Consider the following 24,698-nt stretch of genomic DNA (forward strand, 5'->3'; position numbering starts at 1 on the left):
GTGAAGCTGTAGATCGACATTTTCTCCCGCATCCGCTGGAGGCGGGGGTTGTCGATCTCTGATAACCTCTTGGAATTGAGGATCGGGACGAGAGGGCGGTGATCCACGACGACGTCGAACTGTGGAAGTCCTGCCAGAAAGATGTGGCACTTGCGGAGGGCCCACAGGCAGGCCAGGCACTCCAGCTCCACCACCGCGTATCTTGACTCTGTATCTGTAAGGAAGCGGGAGCCGCACTGCACCATTTTCCATGTGTCTCCGTGGCGCTGCTGGAGAACTGTTGTGCTCGACCGCAGCGTCGGCAGGGGTCGTCTCGACGCGCATTGTTGGAGCATGGATGGGCACGCGACCGACGGTACGCCGACAATGCTGTCACGTTAGCCGGCTCGCCGAGAATTGCGGCACTGTTCGCGTTCGCCGACTCACACGCACGACAAATGTCCACCGCCCTCTGCAGCGTCAGCTTCGGCTCATGCAGCATACGCTTCAGCGCCTCCTCGTCACGGATGCCGACCACGATCCTGTCACGGTACTGATCGTCCGCACACTTATCACAAAAGTCACAATAAGCGGCGATTTCCTTGATAGACGATACAAAATCGTCAAACGTCTCATCCGGTTCTTGCACTCGTGAGTAGAAGTCTCGTCTGTCGAGGATGATGCTGCGTTGACCACGCAGATGAGCCTCCATCATGTCGATCACGGTCTTCAGGTCGGCTTCCGAAGGGATCTGGAGGCTATATCGCAGCGTTCGCGTCCACTCGTCGTCGAGCAGTGACATCAGAGCCGCCTTCTGCTCCGCGATAGGCAACGTCTCCAGGTGAGTGAGGAGCCTGAAGTCGTCGAACTTCTGGCGCCACGTGCCGAACTCCTTGAGGGACGCGGAGGAGGTCAGGTGCGGCGTCGAGATAGCGCTCGACGGGAGTTTCGCTGGCGTTGCAGCGGGCTGTCTGCTCTCGGTGACGGCCGTCTCGCTCCGTGCGATCGGCTGTTGCACCTGGTTCGCCAGCGCCCGCTCCAGCATGGTTGCGAGTCGTTCCTCCCGCTGCGCCGCCTGCTCGGCAAGCCGCTCCTCTCGCTGCGCTGCCTGCTCCGACTGCTGGGCCAACAGCGCCGTCAGGCGCTCGAGTTGTGCGTTGTCCGCCATCACTGACGCGAGCGATCCGACACGGCTGCACGTAGTTCAGTATATCTCGGAATCGGTGTCGCACGCTACCGATCACACTACCGACCGCGCCATGTTCTGTTCTGCGCCCGCCGGATCCTCAGTCCGCACTGACACGACACGCACCGCTCTGCACATATATTGCCGGCTCGGACGGCACGCACACCTTGACGGCTCGCTCGACACTGCCCGCTCTCCGCCGGCGCCGGCCGGCGGCCGCTCGGCGGGCCAAGGCCGGGCCCTTCTCATAACGGGGGATGCGGGCCCGTATCATAACAGGCCGGTCAGAGAGATGGATAGTCTCCCCGGCGCACTCTGATTGCATTCCATAGCGGGCCGCGCCCCGTTCGGTCCGATGGGGCAGCAGGAAGCGCTCGGAAATGGGCGAAATCGGCTGTGGTTCTCTAGGGAGCCCGGCGGAACCAGAGTGGACTGGTTTGGAACCAAATAGAATTCGGCCGGACACCACGCAGCCGGCGCGAACAAGCAGCTTGTCGGGTTAGAAGTGGACACTGTTCGTCGTTAAAACAACACATATCCCGTCTCTCAAGTCCGTCGCGATAGTGGGCCGTGAGATAATTTCGGCGGCGGCCTCTTTAAATATCGATCGGCTGATGGCGGCGGTGGGTTTCCGCTGTGTCAGGACCTGGTGACAGCCGCGAAAGGCAGGAGCGCACACTGACGGGTGCGGCGCACTGGTTTGATTGGGTCGTCGATGACTGTCTGTGCGGACGTGCCGCATCGCTGACCACCGCTGACGGGCCGTCCGGGCGGCGGTCGAGTCACCGGCCCGGCCCGCCGTCATGATAGTACGCCACCGATCTGACTGCATTTGCAGCATGGAGTTCCTGGAACAACGGGGCCAATGTGGACCGACATCACGTCCTTGCCGGAGCCTAACCGATTTACCATTTGGATCGATTGGCGTTCCGTGCGGTGTGGCATTCGGCGTACGTGTGTGCCCCGCTGAGAAGGTTTCATTTATGAAACGGCCCCGCGGCATCGGCCCTTTGCCTGGCGACGGGCCGTTTTCACCGAAAGGGATATGGGTTCGCTGAGGCGACTAATCAGCTGGACGGCGCCGTGTCTGACCTGGAGTGAGAAGTCGGGGGCCGAGTCGAGTCAATGGGAAAATGAACTCCGCCGCGCGGCCGCCGCAGCCGGCCTGCGGCTGGCGGGATGAGTGAGGATCGTGCGGGTGGAGTAACTTTGGACGTGCAGTAACGTTAAACTTATCTTCCCTGCGCAAAGTTTGATGCTATTTCGCACAGTATATGTAAGCCGACTGGTATCTCTCCGTTGGGAGCTGGATTTACGGCCAGTTGCCGTGGCTGCGTTCGGCTGCCTCCCACCACCGTCCCGCTCTGCTCATGTGCCGAGGGATGCACCATCGGACCTCTGACCGCACCCGCTGGTGACTTCATCATGTGCAAGGCAGATCCTGCCTCTGGGCTGTTCTCATCGGCACGTACCTTCACATTGATAGCAGCATTTGCATTCGCAGCGTGGCAGGCGCATCTCGAGACTAACGGTGAACGGAAATGTACGATCTATTTGTGGAGGACTTCAGGCGGCGGTTAGAGTAATGTCTTGTTTCCACGCACCTGTTACCACCGGCCGCCGGGTCAGCCGGCGAGAACATCCGGCCACCGGCCGCGCGGCCAGGAAGTTCAGGGCTTTGACCACCTTTGTCGCCGGCAGCTCGCTCGCTGCTGGCCAGATAATTAGCAGGCTAAAGAGCCTCGTTAAATCTAAAGAGCCATTGGCGGGGCGGCGAGAGGCGCTCTTGAATTGTCACTTGGCTCAGTCGGGAGGCGAATATGACAGTGACACAACGGGAGTCCCGTGCGAGAATGATGCCCGGATGGTAACGAACGAACCGGTGCCTCAGCTCATCCAGCCGCTGTGTCTGCTGTTAAGATCGCGCACATATCAAATAGTTAGTTGCGTTATGTGTTGAGGGGTGGGACCTACTGGAGCGAATCATTTTGCACAAAGTGCATCCAGTACCTACCTGTGGAAAGGTATACGAATATTGATGTCTTGTGAATTATTCATTTTTATCATATTCCACCCCACGATATTCTTCTGTTATCACTCGCCTCCGTTGAAGTTAGTTCGCTGACTCGTAGCCATTTTGACCTCCGTGCCTCGTGATGACCCGTCCCCTCCCCTGCTTCCCTTCCGAGAAGGTGTGCGCTGGAGCGTTCCCGGGCCAATGCCACGCCCGGCTGCCCGCCGACGGCAGTGGTGGTAGCCCTCTCCGCTCCGCGGCCAGCTTCCTCGTGGCTGCCGCGGCCGCTCCGAGTCGGGCTCGGTGCTGGCATTACGGGGCTAACCGCGCCGTCAGCGGCGATTTGCGCCTCGGGACGCGTTCCCGACCGACTTTGGGCGTCGCGCCGACGCACGCCTGCTCCCCGGCGACCGCCAGGCGTCGGCAGTTGCCGAGCAATTGACCGTCGCCAGCCGCGGATACGGCGGTCATAACCGGCCGGCGGCGGCGGAGCGCGGCGCCGCGGAGACAAAATGTGCCGCACTGGGACGCCAGACCGGGGAAAGGTCGGCGCTGGCGACAGTCACACTGGCAGTTTCCTGACTGGGACAGTGTTTCCACACCTTCACTGTCCCGCTCCCCGCACCTGCTCAATCTTTTTACTCTCATCCCTCCGTTCTTCGTTATCTCGTCCTTAGCTAGCTTGTCTCGCCGTTTAGCGTTTCCTACAGGGCTTGTGTCGCTGGGTGTGACAGTCACCCTCACCCGCACCGGCCAGAGCTTACGACCCAGTACGGGTCACGGCTGGGTCAGCCTTCCGCCGGTAAATGTGTCTGCGGGCCGCTGTAAACTGCCGGGAGCGAGATGGCCCGGCTCGGACCGTCACCAGCTGCCGCCGTGCTCACAGCTGTGCGGTGGGATTCAGTTAATAGCGACCGACCACAATAAATTCCCCACCTTGGCGCGCTCATGGACACGCGGCCAAGACAAACGGCACCACATTTCGAGCAAGGTGTTTTCCAATCGCGGATTAAATCACGTATGCGATGGTTTCAAATGGGTGTTTTATTGACCAGCTGATGGCGAATCTGCGAGTTTTGATGAGCTGGCCACGCGCCCTCCTCTGGCACTGATTTATGAAAGGAAGTTGTATGATCACCGAACACCGTTTGTCTGATGAGATTTGACCATATCACGGTGTGCTTTTAGTGATCTCTATATATGACCCTGGTGATAGCGACTAGCGCTCGTTACACGGACTCATGAGAACTTATCTTTTGCATTTCATTCGTTTTCCTTTCGGGTCCTCTATCCTCACACAGTCCCCTCATCTCGGCGCGTGCAGCGATTTTTAGGCGCTCTGTACCGCTCACGTCCTCCCGACTCCGTAGCTTCGGCGGCCCTTCTCCCGACTTTTCCTCTCACTAACAAGACCCCGTCACCGAACCACGACCAATCGGGGTGATGGTGGCCTCAGTTTGGTCGCAAACTGGCCGCCAAAGCACTGGGGGCGGTCCCTCAGGGTAAAGAAGGAGCCGCCGGCGCAGTAGCACGGCCGGAAATGGCGCCGAACGCTCCGGGCTCGAGCCGAAGTAATCTTGGCTCGGGCGTTCGCTTCATTGCTGCGCTGCAGGCAGCGGTGGCACATGCCCGGCACCCTAACGCGTGGTGCGTGGTCCGTTGGCCGGCTGATATCACTGGCGAATGAGGTCCGTTCGGGCCCCGTAGTGTAATTGGTGGCTGCCATGGAACAATGATCCCCATGGGAAAAGATGACGCAGGCTGGGGTCGCCAGTGTGAACTTTACCAGCTGGTCGGTGTGCACGGAAGCCGGTGGTCACCGTCCATAATACCTTTGAACGGTCTCCGACGCAGCAAGGGTGTCTAAATGTCTTGGCATAAGTCCCTTGCATAGCGAGGACTCGTATACTCACCTGTTCATATCGCATATGCTTACTTATTGAGCCGCCCTGAACGTGTTCACCGACGCTTGTTTACGTCGCCTGTGTCCAGTCCACGTGTTCTCTCGTGTGTTCACCTGTTTTGTTCCCCTGTGTTCACCTGTACTGTTCCACTGTGTCCACAGCTGTTCAGCCAGCCGGACGTGGTGCAGCAGACCAAGATGGACGCCAGCAACCTGGCCATGGTGTTCGCGCCCAATGTGCTGCGCTGCCGCTCGCTCGAGTCGCACGTGGTGCTCGAGAACGCGCGCAAGGCCATGGCCGTGATGAAGACGCTCATCCAGCACATGGACACAAAGTGTATGGAGGGCGTGGTCTGAGGCAGCGGCGGCGCGACCAGCCGCTGCTTAGTCGGGCGCACACCAAAGATGGGACGGGAGCCGGGGAGGGGACACCTAGTCACGAGGGCGGCCGGCGCCGGCAGCTGAGGCGCAGCTGGACGAAGGGGCACGGACCGGGGCCCCGCCGGGTGGTGTCTGGGCCCGCACTGCGGCCGCCACGAGCGATCTTCATTTTCTATGCGAGTTGCGACAATCGAGTGATGTTTGAGCGCGCCACTCGACGGCGGGCGGCACGGCGCGGCGAGTGTGGCGCGGTGCGCGCGAGTCAGGCCTGTTTCTCCGCAGCTGTTGACTGTACGTACACTCACGTTTCGTCGGGCCGTCAGCTGGCCCGTCGTGCTGCAGCTGAGGCCGTCAACGGCCCGCTTACCATGTGTAGCTGCTCATTATGCCAGTGTTTATTTATTATATATACGTCTATCATATCGGCGCGATGTTGCGTTATTCGAGTCGGTGCCGTCTTCATATGTGTTCATATGTGTTCCTCGGTCGCCGCCAATACACTTTAGCAGCTGACTGGAGTGTGTTGATGGAGCCTTTGTGGGCCGGGAGCATGCTGGTTAAGTGGTCTTTGATCATAGCCGGCTATAATCGCCTAAAAGACCGCATGTTTCATCTCGTTGTAGCCCTGCCGTGCTTTCAAATCTGAGCTGATATAGCCTTCAACCGCGATTTTAGCCGAAATCGCGGCGTTTAATGTTTCCGGGAGGTTAATAATACGACGCTGATATAGTGTTAATGGTCTCTATGAGCCATGCCTTCATCAGTCTACATTGTTAGACGGCGGGTCCGGCCGCTCAGCGGTTAGTTGTCTCCCTTGATCATGGTGGGGCAGCTTCGGATGAGGAACTCGTTGAACAGCGTGATGTCCTGGTACTTGTGCTGGTGGTGCAGGCGCCGGTCAGAGCGGTCCTGAAACAGACCACGGAACGGTCAGAGCGGTCCTGAAACAGACCACCGGTCAGAGCGGTCCTGAAACAGACCACGGGACGGTCAGACCGGTCCTGAAACAGACCACGGGACGGTCAGAGCGGTCCTGAAACAGTCCACCGGTCAGAGCGGTCCAGAAACAGACCACCGGTCAGAGCGGTCCTGAAACAGACCATCGGTCAGAGCGGTCTTGAAACATACAACGGGACGGTCAGAGCGGTCCTGAAACAGACCACGGGACGGTCAGAGCGGTCCTGAAACAGACCATCGGTCAGAGCGGTCCTGAAACAGACCACCGGTCAGAGCGATCCTGAAACAGACCACCGGGGTCAGAGCGGTCCAGAAACAGACAGCGGGACGGTCAGAGCGGTCCAGAAACAGACCACCGGTCAGAGCGGTCCTGAAACAGTCCACGGGACGGTCAGAGCGGTCCTGAAACAGACCACCGGGGTCAGAGCGGTCCTGAAACAGACCACCGGGGTCAGAGCGGTCCAGAAACAGACAGCGGGACGGTCAGAGCGGTCCAGAAACAGACCACCAGTCAGAGCGGTCCTGTAACAGACCACGGGACGGTCAGAGCGGTCCTGTAACAGACCACGGGACGGTCAGAGCGGTCCAGAAACAGACCATCGGTCAGAGAAAACAGACCACGGTCGTCGGTCAGTCACCGGTCAGAGCAAACAGACCACGGGACGGTCAGAGCGGTCCTGAAACAGATAAACAGACAACCTGAAACGCCACCATTCAGAGCGGTCCAGAAACAGACCACGGGACGGTCAGGACAGTCCTGAAACAGACCACCGGGGTCGGAGCGGTCCTGAAACAGACCACGGGACGGTCAGGGCAGTCCTGTAACAGACCACGGGACGGTCAGAGCGGTCCTGAAACAGACCACGGGAAGGTCAGGGCAGTCCTGACCACCGGGGTCAGAGCGGTCCTGAAACAGTCCACGGGACGGTCGGAGCGGTCCAGAAATAGACCACGGGACGGTCAGAGCGGTCCAGAAACAGACCACGGGACGGTCAGAGCGGTCCTGAAACAGACCACGGGACGGTCAGGGCAGTTCTGAAACAGACAATGGGACGGTCAGAGCGGTCCTGTAACAGACCATGGGACGGTCAGAGCGGTCCTGAAACAGACCACCGGGGTCAGAGCGGTCCTGTAACAGACCACGGGACGGTCAGAGCGGTCCAGAAACAGACAACAGTCAAAGTAAGCAGACCACGATCAGTCACCGGTCAGAACAGATCTGGAACGGGCAGGGTCACTTGTCACTGAATAGAGGACCGGTCACCGGACTCACAGTAACCCGGGCTGCGAGTTGCGACGGCGGTAACATCGTACGAACACTAGACAGCACACATACTGGCACACGGCAGACTACAGACTAGGTAAACTGGCTTGCCAAGTAAAATTGAACGTCAATATTAGGTACGAATAAGATGTGGTGACAATTTTCAACGTAACCTCGAATGAAAATTCGGTACAAAACATGACACCCACACATGCCTGGCCAGATGGCCTGTCAGTCACGATGGCACATGACATACAATCTCCGGAGGAACATATGAGCGCCCTTTCTTATGCTCCCTCACATCATCTCACATGCAGTCGGTCTCTTCAAACCACACCATCCATCTCACCACCGCGTCAGACGGATGTTGTGCCACCCCACCATTGTGTACGAGATCAGACGACATTCCATCAGCTCACGCTGCCAACGTCTGTCCGCCCCTCGGCCGCTCAGGTCATCGACTCCGCCCGGTAACATCGCCGTCGACGCGACAATGTGTGAGAGCGGGCGGGCTGTCGGCGGCCGACCGGCACGGAGATTGGACTGCAGCACGGGGCTCGTTTCAGCGTCAAACGTGCGGTCCAAGCCGTGGCTCGGGTGACGGTGAAATGGAGAAAAATCGGGGTACCCAGTTCGATTGAGAAGGAGAAAGAGATAAGATAAAGAGGAAGCCCGCTCGAATTAAAGTTGAAAGCTTTAAGTGAAGGGCTTGAAAGGTTGGAAATATTAGAAATTTAGAAATGTTTGATCCAGGTCTACGGAGTCGGAGTCGAAGTCGGTCGGAGTCGTCAATTTTGCCCGGAGCCGGAATCGGGTTTGAGTCGCTAAAATCTTACCGACTCCGACTCCGGAGTCGGAGTTAACATTGCATGGCTCAAAGTCATACCCTACACCTGTTTGCTTGACGATATTTCGCTCGTTGTCCTATCAAAATTGATTTTGTTGAAGCTTAGGACATAGGTACCACTGTTTTGGACGAGCGCTTTCGTTGAAAAAAGATGAAGACGGCTGCTGCGTTAAAACCTATCTATATTACTATTTGTGGTGACGTAGTTTCTGTCTATTACGAAGGTCGCGACATGGTGCTACGTAGCGCGGGTTACAGGTCACACCGTTGCACTACCGCGCTGAAGTTTGTGCAACTCATAGAACAAGGATGGACAACGTGCCTTTGATGGGTCTCAGCTCGATCGGATCGATAGCGAGCGCGTGGCGCGTGCCCAAAAAGTGCAAATTCGCGTCATAGACTTTACATGTATTAATCGGCTGGCAAAAACGGGCGAAAACAGCCAAATTTGCCCGACACGGGTCCGGTCCCGGTGCAATATCTCGGTAACCGTGGGCCCGACCGGTACGGGGAAAACAGCATCGTGTAGAGAATCGAACGGGCTATCGAATGGTGTGCGGTGCAGGGGTTGGCACGCGCCACGTGCACCGGGGAGGCAGGGGCGCCGCCACGGATTTTTGACAGGGGGGGGGGACGGACTGACCGACTGAAAACCCAAAAGTAGACATTCTTACCGTGGCTTTTTCGGTCGGATGCATTCAACGTTTAAAGCAATATGCCACTTTTAACATGGGTTTTGAACTGAAGTAACAGTTTTGTAGCTTGAGTTGAGACGAGAACAAATCAGGGGATTTTATGGCCCAACGATCACCCTAGCCAAATATATCGGTATCGATTTTAGGTTTGAAGACCGAAGTCATTCCCATAGATTACACTTTGTCATTCTCTTACCGAGGAATCCATTCCCTTACGGAAAAATGCTAGCCAATCAGCATTCAGCTGGTTTGAGCTACGTACTATGCTTGGTCAACGCGTTATCAGCTTCCGCTGCAATATAGGTAACTAGCCTCTACGAAAGATGGAAAATAGTGATGTAAAAATAAATGTAAAATCCTTTTGCAAATATTCATTATTTCCTGACCATTTTAAGTTTAAAAACCCATAAAAATGTGGCAAAACAACTGGTTTGAGGAAAGTAGTTTAGGAATTAGGTATTTCCCTAAAGTACTGGCTATAGACCGTATTCCCACCGAGTACCTACCTACATATATACACATCTGATGTCCGATTCAGTTTGACACGGCAAAGCCTCGTGTTCTATCACGGTATAATTGCTGATGTCATAAGTGTAACTTTATATCTCTTTGTGGGTGCTCAAGCACCCCCAATCCTGAGCTCAGCACCCCCTGCCTCCTTAAAGCACCCACAGCCTCCTCAAAACATTCCCAGCTGACTCAAGGCCCTCGATAATCAGTATTTCCATCTCCTAGTACTTGTAATGAGCTCAGTGAATCATGCAAATACTACATATGCTTACTCAATTCAGTGACTAAGAGAAATGAGAATATACATTGAATAAATTACCACAACCCCCCCCCCCCAACAAACAAACAAACCCCCCGTTACAACAAAGGTCCATTTTGCGACCTCTCCATCATAAGTCAATGGGAGAAATTTGAAAAACGTCTGATTTGCACGAACGCCATTCTAGACACTCTCAAACATCGAGATGTAGGTAAAATTGACACACTGAACCGAAAAATGGCAACTGTGACCCCTGGTTATGTCCCCGAGGTCATCTCAGGTCACGAACAGAATCTAACAGTTTTTCGCTAATAACTTCTGCTAGAGGCGTGCTAGAGCGCTGAAAACGCCTTAGGTGTGTTCGGCTCGACGTTGCGGACCGACTGATATGCCACATGACCTTTTCCGGTCAGGTCATGACCTTGACCTGGGGTCAAATTTTCAAGTTGACCTTTGAAGGTCAAATTATAGTTCATTCGATGCGTCTCGACGAGAGGAACACGATGCTGGCAAAAGTAATGTCATGGCTCTTTTGAGTCAAAAGTTATTGCCGAAAAAACATTTTTCGTAAAAACGGTTATTTTTGGAGTTTTTGCCCTCTGGAGGCTAAACCGTTGACCTGAGGTCAAATCTAAGAACATTACTCAGAAAGGTCTGTAAAAGGGTTATCGAATGCGCTTTTCCTCAGCGCTGTAGCTCTATCGGTTCCCGAGATAGCCGTTGACAGTTTCTAAAATGTTGAAATAGTCAACATTTTACCTTTGGTGACCTCTGGTGACCTGACCTTTGACCTGACCCAAAAAATGACCCGAAGTGTTTTCGTCCTTATTTTGGACGTTCTTTCGATTGTCGCTTACCGCGCGTAGCTACGTGGCCCAGGAGCCGAGTTAGAAGGGGTGGGGGTGTTCAGACACCCCCCGCCCGGCGCGGAATCTCAGAGCACCGGCCCGGCGCGGGTTAACCCTCGCCGGCACAGGGGGGGGGGGGGGTGATGCAACCCCCCTAAGGGTTTTCGCGAATAACTCGCGTAAAAAAAGGCCGATCGGGACGAAACTTTCAGTACTCTCGCATTGATCAATTTTACACCTACCCTGAAAATTTCATGACCCTGACCCAAATAACCTTTGACCTGTGACCTCCTTTCCGAGACCATGTTTGGCCGGAATCGCGATTCGGCGTATGTCGGCTCGCATTAGCCGGGCGTTTGCAAGCTTAAAATTGGGTATCATCGGCTTTTTCTCGTGACGGGCAACACGCTCGTTTTTTTCTGCGAAGCTCTAGCTCGATCAGAGGCCAAACGCGAGGAGGTGTGGTCTTACCAACCCCCCCCCCCCCTCCCTTGTGCCATCGAAGGACGCAAAGTGGCCTGTGCCGGCGAGGGTTTAAGTTCCAGGGACAAAATGCAATATTTCACGAGAACCGTGTCCGGAGAGTAACCATCGAGCCTGTCCCGTCAGGCGTCATGTTGGATAGCCCTCAATATAAGCTCATTCGTGCAGAGCTATGCAGACCAGGCTGCCTAAGCGCGGACCTACCAAAAGTCCGGTAGGGCCTGAATTTAAATTTTAAACCCAGGGTGTTCTGAAATATGTTCAAAAACTTCTATATGATTATTAATGCATTGGGTGAGCCAAAATCGTTTTACAGTGGCGCTATTAAACAAGCTCTCGAACTGATTTGACATCATTCCTTGCATGATGCCTGATGGCTACAGTCAAAAAGAACAGCTGAAAAAATTAACTACGAAAAATATGGCATGCCTTTCTGAAAGCTATTGAGCACCCCCAATGATTTTTGGAAAACTACACCCATGTATGTATGCCACTAATATGATCGAAAATGGATATTGCATAGGTAATGCATATTGCATACCCGCGTGGGGGAGGGAGCGTTGTATAGTCACAAATCTCTCTTTATGGTTTGTGCACGAATCGGCGCGAAAATTGGCAAAAAAAAAAAACATGAGGCAAAACTGCTCCAAAATACGAATTTTGCAGCCCGTGTAACAAGCTTGATACCAGAAAACCTTAGGTCAGGAAAACCAAGTCAAGTAGTCAAGTCGCCTCAAAGTTTTGTGGTCCTGTCAAGTGTCAACCGTATAGCTTATTTCTTAGAAGCTGGAAATTTAGTGTAGCGTGACTGCAGAGGTGTGGGGTCGGAGCCGGAATCAGTCGGAGTTGACTGTTTTGGCCAGTTTTGGCCAGAGTCGGTGTTGAAGTCTTCGAAAATGTTCGGATTTTGACTTCGAGGTCGGATTGGTGTAAAGTCATGTTCTTGGCTGGTTAGAAGAAATATATAAGGCCCGTGTTCGGCCAGTCGTGTTATACGACACACGTTGATCACGATATCAAAAATCGGCAGTTCCGCGATGACAGGTCGGATAAGAGCTGGAGATTTTGTTGGCCGAGGTGGCAGGGGTCAGACCAATGCATGTAGGCCCACACCCCATATACTGAGTGGCCTCCTGGACCCTCTCAGATTCGGCACCGGCTGTTCCATCTCTTCCATCCTCAGGACAGTCAAATCCTTCTCCCCCACGCCGCAACCCCCTGCTCCGGGCTGGACGGGCAACTCTATCCCATGCGGGAATGGCTCCACTGGAGCTATAGTCCTTTGCCGGGTGCAGTGAGTGCCAGTGGGCTGGGCTGCCTGTTCAATTGTTCGGGTTCATCCCAAGTGGCTCACTGGGGTGGCTGCCCCGACCAATGTCTCCAACTAATTCTTTCATACTTGCGGCTCTGAAATGGTCTCATTGGACCGAAGGGCAAAATCAATTTTCGAGTAGGATAACAACCAGTAAAACGCTTTTTGGGGCGACCAACGGAGCGAGCGAGAGGGTGGGGTGGGCCTTGCACGTGCGAAATTGCGAGGGGATACCTCCAACTAACTTGTGCACTGCACCCTTCTAACCGGTCCCTAACGATATGCCAAATTTGAGCGCAATCGGCCTAGCCGTTCTCGGGATCTGGAAGCGGCACCCTGCACGTGCGCACGTGCAAAATGGGTCCCAACTGACTTTTGCAAGGCACCCTACTAACCGGTCCCTAACCATGTATCAGATTTCAGCACAATCGATTCAGCCGTTCTCGAGATCTGGAATCGACCCCTGCATGTGCGCACGACGGCCGCACGTGCAGCAGCACCCCAACTGTGGCACATGGATATGCATTGCCTAGTGGGTATAGGTACCTACCTACATGCCAAGCCAACTTTCAGCGCAATCAGCCCAGTAGTTGCCGAGATATTGAAATTGTTACAAAACTGACACCTCTTCGTTTTTCACGTGGCACGTGCATATGGGGCCACTCACATGCATCGGGAATAGTCCGATGCTCGTTAGAAGGAATGAATCTAGTGCTACCCTACAAAAATCATCGCATGTAAATCGGTCAAGTGGTTGCTGAGATATAAGCCTAGCAAAAGCGTGACCACGGCGTGCTCAGAAATTTCCGTGAACCTACAAAAGACTACGCTCGCTTCGCTCGCTCCGTAATGAGTTTGGGGGGACGTCCCCCTTCCATTCTGAGAGTGGGGGGACGCGTCCCCCCCGTCCCCCCCGGTGGCGGCGCCCATGCGGGGAGGACACTTTCTTTTGAAAAATGGACGTTTTGGACGGATTTTGGAATTTATATTAATTTTAGGTGATCGTCAGACGGAATGAGTTGAAACAGCGCCTATTAGCAATAAAAATGTACCGTCTCTCATGGAAAAATTGTGAAAAGCTAATTGATCAAAAACAATGTGGAAAAAATCGCTGAATTAAATGGTATTTGTCCAAAATGTGCCACTAAATAATTACACGGATTTTGCTGCTTAACCTAATACGTTTGACAATTGAAAATGCCATCATTGGAAAGAACATTCAATTCTCTCCAAGATCCAATCATCACGTTTGCATGACAAGCAACAGTATTCTTAGAAATATAATTGTTTCAAACCTCTGCAAAACGATTTTTAGTGAAAATTATCTACGCCTTTAATTTGTCATAAAACTACGCGCCTAAATTATAAAGCACATTTGACAGATTCTGAAGTGGAAAGCATGCTTATCAGACACGGGCACCTCGATGCGGTGGATATTTTTTCCACAAACCAAAACGTTTAGCCGTCAAAAAGCAATCGACCGAAATGGATAGATAACCCAACCGACACAAGAACAACCGACCACCCGCCGATCGAAAATATCCCTTTTCGCGTTGCGGAGCACGCGGGTCACCCTAGTTAGGTACTATTTCTGCATGCTATTAAAAAAAACTTCTTGCGATGCAAGCCTTGGAACGTGTACCTAAGGGGTCGCTTCAGGTAAGATAAAAAGATCTCCGACATTAAATTTGATTTCATTTAAAGAGCAATGTCCGGAGTCGGAGCTGGAGTCGGAGTCGGAGTCAATTTTTGAAGTCGGAGTCGGAGTCGGAGTCACCTTAAAATCCATGGGCTCCGCAGCCCTTTGATCATCCATTACAAAACTGTTTGTGCCGCCCACAGAAGAGCTAAAGTAACCGCAGGTTGTTTGAAATAGACAAACACTATTCGTTAGAATTGTGTTAAAATTGCGTTTTAAAAACTAACAAGTTTGGCGGCCCTGGCCCAGCAAGACAGCTGGAGAATGTGTGAGAATGTCTAGGAGGAAGGGGAGAGAGAACTCTGCTCCACTCTGCTATCACTTTTATGTTGCTACATTGTGCCATATGTTTCATTGATCATGCTTTATTTCTCGTGTATCTTTTGTTCCTTAAAGGGACCCTCCCACCTTAACATTAGATTTGAGTTGAGATAGCCAAAATGGGGTCCCTGGCCCACAATTACCGGTTTCGGCACTCACAACATCGAGAAATGCCTTAAATCGGAAATATTGAATTTCAAAATTGCAGCATTTTGATTCAGAGGGGCTAATGCTTAGGAATACCCCTCTGAATGTGTGACGTCAGCGCAGATATCTAACGATTTTTAAATGTTTGACTAAAACGTTTTGTAGCACGCGGTGGTATATGCTATTTGCGCGCAACATCTGCCGCAAACGCCGCACTTCTAAAATAAAGTCGCTAGAAACAGCGGAGATCCCAAAAAAGTAAACAAAAGTAAAAGTCTAATATCTTGAAAACCGGTGAATATTTTTCGGTGAAATTTGGTAGATATTCGTTTTCGCTCTTTCTGAACCGAGCGACATCACTTTCATGCCAATTCATAAACTTTTTTGAAGGTGGGAGGGTCCCTTTAATAAACGTTTTGTGTGTGTGTGTGAGAAGGCCGAACGAATTTTAGCCGTTGGTCACCAGTGGATATGATATTATAGACATACCTAGCATAGGTATAGGTATACGCATGCGGCAGAACGATCGGATTCGCGAAACATAGCTAAGTTGAGACGGGACCGTCCTCACTTCTGCATGGATAATTCTGCGCTTGCTTGTGAATTGGTTTCGTACGAAGCACCGTATCTGAAAATTCGATACGTTCGGTGCCTACTGCCTACATAAAGCGCTGGAGATCACGCTGGAGTACCAACAATATGGCGGTGCCAAGAGTAAGCTGTCGCCTCACGGCCGGAGACTCGCAGCCGGCAGTGGTGTCCAATTACGGTCCATCGGACCGCCCCCACGTCTGGCGCCGCCCCTCCGGCTCTGTCTCCGCCCCCTCTCTCTTCCCGCCCTCTCGCCTCCGCTCTGCCGCCTCGCGGCCTCCCTCTGCTCAGGAGATGACACGTCACGCGCGACTCAGACTCGCAGAGGTCTTCTCCCGAGTCCTGACCGGCCCACTCCGGACAACAGACCGGCCGACTCGGGACAACAGACCGGGTAGATCGGAGTTGGAACACACAATCGACCCGCATCTTTACATGGGATTCTCGATCTATGACCTGAATCAGTAGCGGATTCCTCGACTGAATCAGTAGCGGACACGAGTGCCAGGCTCCAGCTGCACTCTCACCTGAAGCTACGGCGGACACGAGTACAGCCATGTACCAGCCATGCCCTCATCTAAATTAAAAGCGTTTCCCTCACCTGAATCAGAAGAGGCCGCGAGTGCCAGCGTTTCCCTCACCTAAGGAGAGGCCGATAGTGCCAGCGGTACTTCTCACCTGAATCAGTAGCGGCCGCGAGTGCCAACCGTATCCCTCACCTGAATCAGCAGTGGCCGCGAGTGCCAACCGTAGGTACTTCTCACCTGAATCAGGAGAGGCCGCGAGTGCCAACCGTACTCGTGAGAGGTAGTCTGAGGACACTCGTACTTCTCGCGAGGAATGCGATTGAACTGAAAAATACCTAATATTCGTTAGCATACACACAACGTCTGATTGGCAGGTTGTCCCAAATAAGGTAAATTTGCTTGCGTTATGAATGCACAAACAGGATAAAATTAAAAATGACCTTTTCCAACATTTATAGGTACAACTTTCACACGATTACGCATTTATATAACAAATAAGTTCCCTCCTAACTCCTGCGGCCCTGCCATATTACGCTCAGAAGCATCACCTGAAGATAGGACAGCCCAAGAAGGTGATCTGACCTTGTTGACAGTGTTGATGAATTCCTTGTCTATTGGCGCATTGGGATCAACCGTGTCATATGGAGAGTTGGGCTTTCCAGCGAGGGCCTCCCCTGGTGACAGAGAGAGAGGGGGAGGGAGAAGAGAGGGAGAGAGAGAGAGAGAGAGAGAGAGAGAGAGAGAGAGAGAGAGAGAGAGAGAGGGAAGGTGAGGTGAGAGAAGGAAAGAATTAGGTTGATTAGTCCCATACTTTTAAGTATGTATTGCATAGATTCAACTTTATAATCACCACACTGAAAGAACAACGATCGTCACGCAACAATTATCGAAGGAACACATTGATACTGATCGATGAACAATGAGCAATGAGCATACCTATAATAACTGATTACTGAAAGCTAGCAGCGTATATCAAGCAGCATTCATCTTACCAACACATTGATAAATCTTGACTGATATAAAAGCCAGCCTGTGTTGGCTATCAACTCTAGCAATCCCCATTGGCCTGACTACCAATTACTATGTAATGTCAGTAAGCTTACTTCATAATTCTTACTTTTTCTGAATGGGTTGATGCCGTAATTTTCGACTAGCTTGATGTGCTTCTCTTCTTTTTCGATAGACTCGGTTATAATTCGATATTCGGCCGTGAGGTCTGGTAAAGCGCTTTTCGGGTCCTTGTCCACCATATTCACCAGAGTGTTTAATGCATAAATATGTATGCTATTCCGGAATTAAATAGCTGCGATAGCTAAAGGACGTGAGTTTTTTCCAAGTGTTCGTCGATGGATGGAATAATGGCTAAAATTTACTCATATGCAAATACATTGATCACCAGTAAGAAGTTTTCATGGGAGCAAATTCCTCAAACCCGCCAACCACAACTCTCCATACAAGATTTCAATGTTTGAACAACCGGGCGGGCGGAGGCGAAGGTAAGTAAAATGGCCTTGCGTAAAATATAATATTCCTCTGATTCCTCTGATGTTCCTTGCAATGAGGATTTCGAATTTTAAAATCTTGCTAATTTATCTCGTGACATGTTCCTTGAGTTGCCATTTTTTGGATGACTTTGTCACAGGAAGACATCTGAACATGCCCCTATGCAGTGACGTAATGGTTGCATCAACACCGTTTTTATCTGTGCGTGGCTTATGTGTGTGAATTATGAACGCAACCCGTTGATATGCTAGAAATAACAATCCCAACCTTCGAAACCGATCGATTGTGCACGGCATACCCTCATCATTCTGCTCCAAATGAGTGTGCGTGTGTGCGAGTGTTGTTCACTTATTCCACTCTGTATTCAACAGACTCGTCAAAGCTGACTGATTGGGCCGTCCAAGGTGCGAGCGGCCCGCCTCCGACCCATTCTACGGCGTGGCGCACTCATTGTTGTCGGCTGGTGGCGCTCTGAACTTGAACAGCATCCAGCAGTGATGAATCACACGCCCAGGCACCACTCGCAAATTAGCCGCCGTTAATCTGCGGCCCGCTCCGTCATCTATTCTGTAGATACATCTACCCATCGGTGTGGCGAGCTGCGGCTCCGAACCTTGGCCGCTGCCGCGCCGCCTGCCCGCGTCGCCGGCGACTGAGGGCGCCAGGGCGGGGCCGGCCGGGCGGAACCTTGACAGCAGAGTGCACTGTGCGGTATCAGTGGGGCCGCACGGGTCATCAGGATGTGTATCGAGCAGGGCCAGCTCGGCAGGCTGCGTCCGGCGCGGACGTCCACCGGCTGGGCCGCGCTCACAGCGCAGTTCCTATGAGAGTGGTCCGGCGGAGAGCGGTTCCGATGGCCGATGGACGCCGCTAATGGGCCGATAGCAGAGCGATTCTGGTGGCTGCTGATGTGGCCACTCCAGACAGAATAATATCCGGCCAGTCTGGCTCTTCTGGCCCGCCCCCATCCGCTCCTCCTCCGCTTTGTCCGACTTCCGATCACCCCCTCCCCCTCCATCCCGACTCTCGTTCCCTCTTTCTCTCTGCACATCGGACGTCGTTTTCCTCTCGGCTCTGGTCGAGCCGGGTGGTCCCCACCCCCACCGCACCCCACCCTCCCGCGCCGAGTAGTCTCAGTCACTTTCCGGTCTTATGGCCCTCTGCGGAGCGGCCCTCCGCCGTTGGTCAGGTGCTGGGCCGTTCGGTGTGACGGCTAGTACGGGGGAGTCGGTACGAGCCTGATGGACGCGCGCCGGTACCGTGAACCCTCCGTGACCCCCGCCCGCCGGTCAGGACCACCGAGGGTGTCCCGGGTGGCGGCACTGATTGCACGAGCCACTCAGACACCGGCATAACAGCTTCGGCGGTGCACGCCATCAGCTCCATGTGTTGCAAATGCCGATCGCCGTCGGGTATCAAGCTGCATCTGCAATGCATCACGACGTACTGCAGCTGATGCAGATGATATCCCCTTGGCGTTGAAGACGCATCAGCCATCAATCAGGCAGATAATGAGTCGAAATTGTCAACCTCCCTCCATCCAATCTGTCCTCATCGCATTGTGTGGGCGGAGCCGATGGCGCCTGACGGGTAAACTGCGCCGCAGTTTCCAGCTGCCGTGCGGGACAGCCTATGTGTCATTTCCACCGACCGTCGGGAATCATACTGGGAAAGCCGGGATGGTGGTTGATTACCGCGATCTTTTAAAGTTATTTATTTTAAATTTTGCATTATTTCACAACATATACAGTAGGTATGGCAAAAGCATGTGCCAAAATTACTCCAAAATCAGCAAACATGTAAATATTGAGGGCATTACAAAGCCTCACAATATCAAGAGAACCGTCAGTTGATTTTCGACGGCCTACATCAAACGAGCTAAGCCCAATGTGGGTGAACGGTGATATTCGGTCGTCGGTGCCTCGTCGCCTTCTCCCAGGCACAGTCGTCAGTGAATGACAGCGTTTCCTTTTATCGAAGGCAAAATATAAAGCATACATAGATAACGTGCACCAAGCTTGCAATTTATACACCGTCTTGAACATAACTTTGCACCTTTTTCGTAACCAGGCTAAACGTCTAACTTTTGGGATGGTTTCTCACTTGACTCAGGTCTTGATTGCATGTAACAAATAGGATACATCCGGGCTCGCGGTCAATAGGTGACCACTGACCATACCATAAACGTTGTCCATTTGTATCAGTTTCCTAGTGTCACTTCCCACAAACGTTAAGACGTAACGCTCCGTCATTTTTTTTTTTGCCTATGAATGCATTACGGCCAGCCCACGTTACGATTACGGCTGCGTGGCTGGCCTGCAGGACAAAATCTTGGTGCGATAATCATAAACCAAGTCTTTCATCTCAATGGCCGTTTTCACGACGGAACTTTCGCAGAGGAACTTATTTGATACCTAAAAAGTACCTACCCTTAGAGGCCTTAACATCCCTCAAACTGAAATATTTTATGTTCAAAATAATTTTAGAAGTTTAAATCCGGGCATTTTTTGCCCTCAAATCACTTATTTATTTACAAACACAGCAATTTTTGGTTCTAGTAGCCCACCTTTCGACTATGAGGTATTAAATCAGCGTGGCAACTTGCTCCCTCTTTGCTCCCTCGGGTATCTAATTCCGGAATTCTTAAAAACAAGGAAAGTATATATCGAGTTCTCTTTTATACCTATTCAGTTATGTTTTAATGGTGATTAAAATATGACAAATTTTTTAATTACATTTCATATAAGAAAACACGCAAAACAATGAAACAAAAATAACTACGGCAGATAATTACCTTCAGGTATCTAATTCCGACCAATCAGCACCTCAGTAGGATATGACGTCATACAAGAATGGTGGTGAGGGCCGTTTGCAGTCCCGGCCGGTAGGTCACGTGACCGCCGGGCGCCTCGGGTCACGCGGCGGTCGGGAGTCGGACGCGGGGCGTGGTCGCGGGCGGACGCGCGGGGCATCATGCTTTGCTTTGCTTGCTTTGTCAACTTCATATAACTTACTATCGCATTCGTGTGAAAGCCAAACACTGCTCAGTGCCCTTAGAAATTGAGTTTTGGAAAGTTCAAGTCCCTATAGCTCCTCAGGTCGGCAACAGTTGAAGCCTCATCTGAACCCATGTGAAAAAAACGAGGGTAAGGAACCTTGTGTTGCTTTTTCTTTTACCGTCATAATTATCTCAAACCATCACAATTTTGAGTTGCCACATTGTCTGCTTCACTACATTCGTGTAAAACTTGGGTGAAGGCTGGTGGCTCAAAGAAAGGTGAAGATATTTCTTTAAGTGCCTAATCCGTGAAATTGAAATATCCCGGCTTTACAAATCTACACTTTTCATGTTCTCCACGATACATTTTTTAAAATTGTTTAAATTTTATCTATGTACATTTGTTAAAATAGGGGCTTTGGTTTTGTGTAAACTAGATCATAAAGTTTACTATAGTTTTGTGTAACCTGATGGCTGAAGAAAATAGTAATTTTGCTAAAATGATGTGCGGAAATTTGTTGCTTTCCAAATCAAATTACTCATACCTATATTTCATTCAAAATTAGGAGGCATTATTACTGTTTTTTCTTGTAACATGAACTGAGTTTGGGTACGGTGCTCCGGAAACGTTGTGGAACTTTAAGCTAGCTAGAGCAGTTTCCATAAAAATTGTTTAGATAGTTGACATGGCTTGTTGACAACTCTTTTGCTGTTTCTAAAAAAGTGAAAAAAATATTTTCCTGCATTAAGCACACAAGGCATGTTATTCTCATAAGCTATCGAATGTGTGTGTGTGTTTTTTAAGCTGTTTTTTTAAGCTTTTAAGCTGTAACTTCAGTTACTTCACTTTAGAACATATTGCCCAGAATGCGTCACTGATCATGAGCTGGTATATCATATCATATGTAGCAAATACATAAATGAGAATAGTGTGTCATGAATTTTTGTGCATGCTTCTGGATCATCTGTAATTACATCAAAGGCTCGGCTCAAGAGTGTCCTGCCGACCAGCTTATGCCCAACCCTTTCTGTCCGCAGAACGTCGCCTGCGACTCCCGCACGCCGTTTGCCCCGGCCGTCCGTACTGGTCTTCGCGCTGCGAGCCGCGCTGGAGTTCGCGGCGGCGTCGTGGAGCTCCCATCGGGACGGCGTGTGATGCCCGCGTCGAGCTTATAAGCCGTGAGCTTCGATTGGCGGCTCACGCGGTCACCAGCTGTATGTACAGCCTCGGCCCCGACGACCCCGCTAATGGCCGAGACCGGCATACCCCCGGCATGGGTCCGCTGTCCGGCGCAGCGCTGGCCGCCCGCATGCTATGCTACTTTTGGCTGTATCGCTGCCCAGCGGGAGCGCGCTCTACGCTGCGGAAGAGGTACGCGTTGCGACCCGACTGAGGACTGCAACCGGATGGTGACACGTCGGCCTCTGCGCCCTGGCCGAGGCAGGCGTGACCGACGTCACAGTGGAGGAACGCCCAAACAAGACCAGCCCACCGTCGGAGCAGCATGGAAATATCATGTTCTGCCTGGACGTCGGACCCGGCGGCCGCAGTGCACCTGCACACGTGCGGAGAGGGGCGCTGGAGGCTACTCTGGAGCTTCTGCCATTTCGCGGCGCGACTGCTGGCAAAACGGCGGCGATTGAGGCGGTTGGGAACAGCTGCAGCAATGGTGATGGCGGTGATGGCGACATGGCGGTTTGGGACTTCATCTCAGCGCGGCCGCCGCCCAGGCGCCGCTGCGCCCGGCTGCTCAGCCACCTACCGGATGGCGGGGTGGCCCTTACGGCCCTCACGCCGTGTTGTGGGGTGGCGGTCGCGGGGTTAGCGGCGTTGGACTTCGTCCTTTATCCAGACTGCACCGTACCATCTGAACGGATGGATCTGCCAAGAAAGATGACATCCAAGGCGGCTATGAGGCGATCACAAAGCTTCAGCAAGAGCTTCTCCTTCATGGGGCCGGCCGGCCGTTAAGTCGCAACACCGGCTGCCGAGTGCCAACAGCTGCGTGCGCTGGCGCCGACGCGTTGTGGGCCGCGCTGCTGACGCCCAAGCTGCGATATCAACCATCTATGAATAAGTGGCAGCGGTGGCGGCTTGTCAGTTGTTAACGTGCCTTAAAGGAAATAGTTCACTTTTTAACATGGGTTTTGAACTGGAATAGCAGTTCCGTAGCTTGGGCTGAGACGAGCATAAATCAGGAGCTTTTACAGCCCAACGATCACCCTAGGCAAAGATATTCTATTTCTCGTCCCGAAAAAGGTGTCTTGCGTTGAGGATGTGTGCCTTGCATATATTTCCATCCAGTATGAAAAGAGCATGGGTCCCGAAAATTCTTCAGAAACTAGAGCAATTATCTACGAGAACTCTAGAGAAATTCTCGTACTGATCAATTAGGATATTCAGGGGAACATTATCAGATCGAGCAGATCGCCCAAATGCCGGTGGCTGCGATAATTTCTCTGTTTCTGAAGAATTTTCGGGACCCATGCTCTTTTCATACTGGATCGCGTGTGCCTTACAGAAACTGAAAAGTTCTTCCTATATCAAAATATAGAAAATAATATTTTGTTATAAAAAGATTTTATTTTCTTTGCTGATTATTTTGAACATAAAAAATCATAAATCCGTTGCAAAAAAAATAATTTCGTGAAAGTGAACTATTTCCTTTAACAGACGTTGCGAATAGCCCGCGTTGGAATCGCATGGTTGGCAACACAACGCAAGTAAAAATGGGCTTCCTTGATGAACCTACTTTTTAAGCATTGTAGCCTTTGTAATTTTGGATGTTTTGCTGTAGATATTATTTTCTACATATATACTATATAGGCACTCACGTGCTTTAAATCGCGCAATGCAATTGAACCATGGTAAAGACAATGATAAATGAACTGAGAGCTGACATGCCCCATGCTTTGTGTGTGTATGTGTGTGTTTTTTTTTTTTTTGGCGAGTCGATAAAAGTGGTTTTGGATACTGGATGAGTTTTTAGGGGTGTGGTGAGGGGGGATGTAATTCCACAGACCTTCTGTCAGATTCACTAATGCAGTAGGTCTGTGCGGTGTTTAGTTATCGGAGCATTCTTTGAAAGTCGTGAATAGGGCCACCGAGTACCTAAAGCCGTGATATTCCCCCACAAAAACTTCTTTTAAATAACCGGGGCAGGGGCGTCGACACCGGTCCGACTTTTCCGACTAGTCGGACCACTTTTTCGACTAGGCGGTGCCCTGCTGTGGCTCGCGGGGGCCCCTGCTGCAGACCGCGGGGGCCCTACTGCGGCTCGGGGGGCCCTGCTAGAGACCGCGGGGCCCTGCTGCGCCTCTGGGGCCCTGCTAGACACCGCGGGGCCCTGCTGCGGCCCGCGGGGTCCCCTTCTGCGGCCGCGGGGGGCCCCTGTTGGGGCTCTCGGGGGGGGGGGGCCCTGCTGCGGCCACGGGGGCCCTGGGGGCCCCCACCGGTGGGGGCCCCCCGAGAAAAAGTCGGACCAGTTTTCCTTACGCGTCGACGCCCCTGAACCGGGGATAGGTACATGAGCAGAGTAAATGCTATTACGAACGCCTATCACAATGCTGAGCGAATAGGAAAATCCATAGATGGAGAATTGTGCCGCGTTACGGGTGCTCGGGCGCAGCCAATCCACCGTTACCCCAGCGGTGACCTTGACCCGCATCGTCTGTCTCGGCTCCAAAGCCAAACCGGCGTGGAATTGGGAGCGTTCGAGCACTCATGGTCCAGCGCAATTCTCCACCTAAATCCATTCCTGATACACATTTGCTTGCTCATAGTCATGTAACCCCGGTAAATTCACCCAACTTTCATATTGGTCGCTCCATAGACAGATGGCCACAGAGATCAACTTAAAAGGCCATTGTTGCATTCATTTAGTGGAGATCATTAAAGAGCCGTGACAGGCCACAAGTCGCGTGACATACGTGTAACGACCAATGACGTCGGCCTGCAAAACCCAATGGAAGCGGCTAGCAGCGTGCAATAAAACAGGGCGCTGCTTTCTAAATGTCTGTCGTGCGCCATAAATGAATATATTCTTTGTAGCCTGGCAACTCAGTATCTTTTTTTAACTATTGTACTAGTATTTAATAATTTCATAATTTTATAATTGTGCTTACGCTTTATGTTGATATTAGTGATAAATCCTTAGATAAAGTAAATCGATGTGATATTTAATAGAAAAATAGCAAACTAACGCGCCATTCATTCGAAAGCTGGGGAACCTACTAAAAAGAACTACTAAAATTCCTGAGGAACCAAAGGATCA

General features: G+C 51.9%; 2 protein-coding genes across 3 annotated transcripts in view; one reads left to right on the plus strand and one right to left on the minus strand.

Moving 5' to 3' along the window:
- The window catches only part of LOC122372788 (rho GTPase-activating protein 39-like), a 68,982-nt gene extending 63,006 nt beyond the window's left edge, over nucleotides 1-5,976 (plus strand). For both annotated transcript variants that reach the window (XM_043350361.1, XM_043350360.1), the window contains exon 14: nucleotides 5,245-5,976. In XM_043350361.1, coding sequence (XP_043206296.1) covers nucleotides 5,245-5,439 — 195 coding nt within the window. In that variant the 3' untranslated portion in view covers nucleotides 5,440-5,976. The remainder of the gene's footprint in view (nucleotides 1-5,244) is intronic.
- On the minus strand, nucleotides 5,841-17,482 carry LOC122372789 (protein FAM183A-like). Its single transcript, XM_043350362.1, has 4 exons — nucleotides 17,041-17,482; nucleotides 16,506-16,597; nucleotides 16,161-16,247; nucleotides 5,841-6,372 (listed from the first exon to the last, which is right to left on the minus strand). Exons 1-4 carry the CDS (start codon nucleotides 17,171-17,173, stop codon nucleotides 6,265-6,267), a joined length of 420 nt encoding a protein of 139 aa, XP_043206297.1. The 5' UTR covers nucleotides 17,174-17,482; the 3' UTR covers nucleotides 5,841-6,264.
- Between the last annotated feature and the right edge of the window lie 7,216 nt (nucleotides 17,483-24,698).

Source organism: Amphibalanus amphitrite, unplaced genomic scaffold (assembly GCF_019059575.1).
Source record: "Amphibalanus amphitrite isolate SeventyFive unplaced genomic scaffold, NRLGWU_Aamphi_draft 001400F_arrow, whole genome shotgun sequence".
Taxonomy (NCBI): Eukaryota; Metazoa; Arthropoda; class Thecostraca; order Balanomorpha; family Balanidae; genus Amphibalanus; species Amphibalanus amphitrite.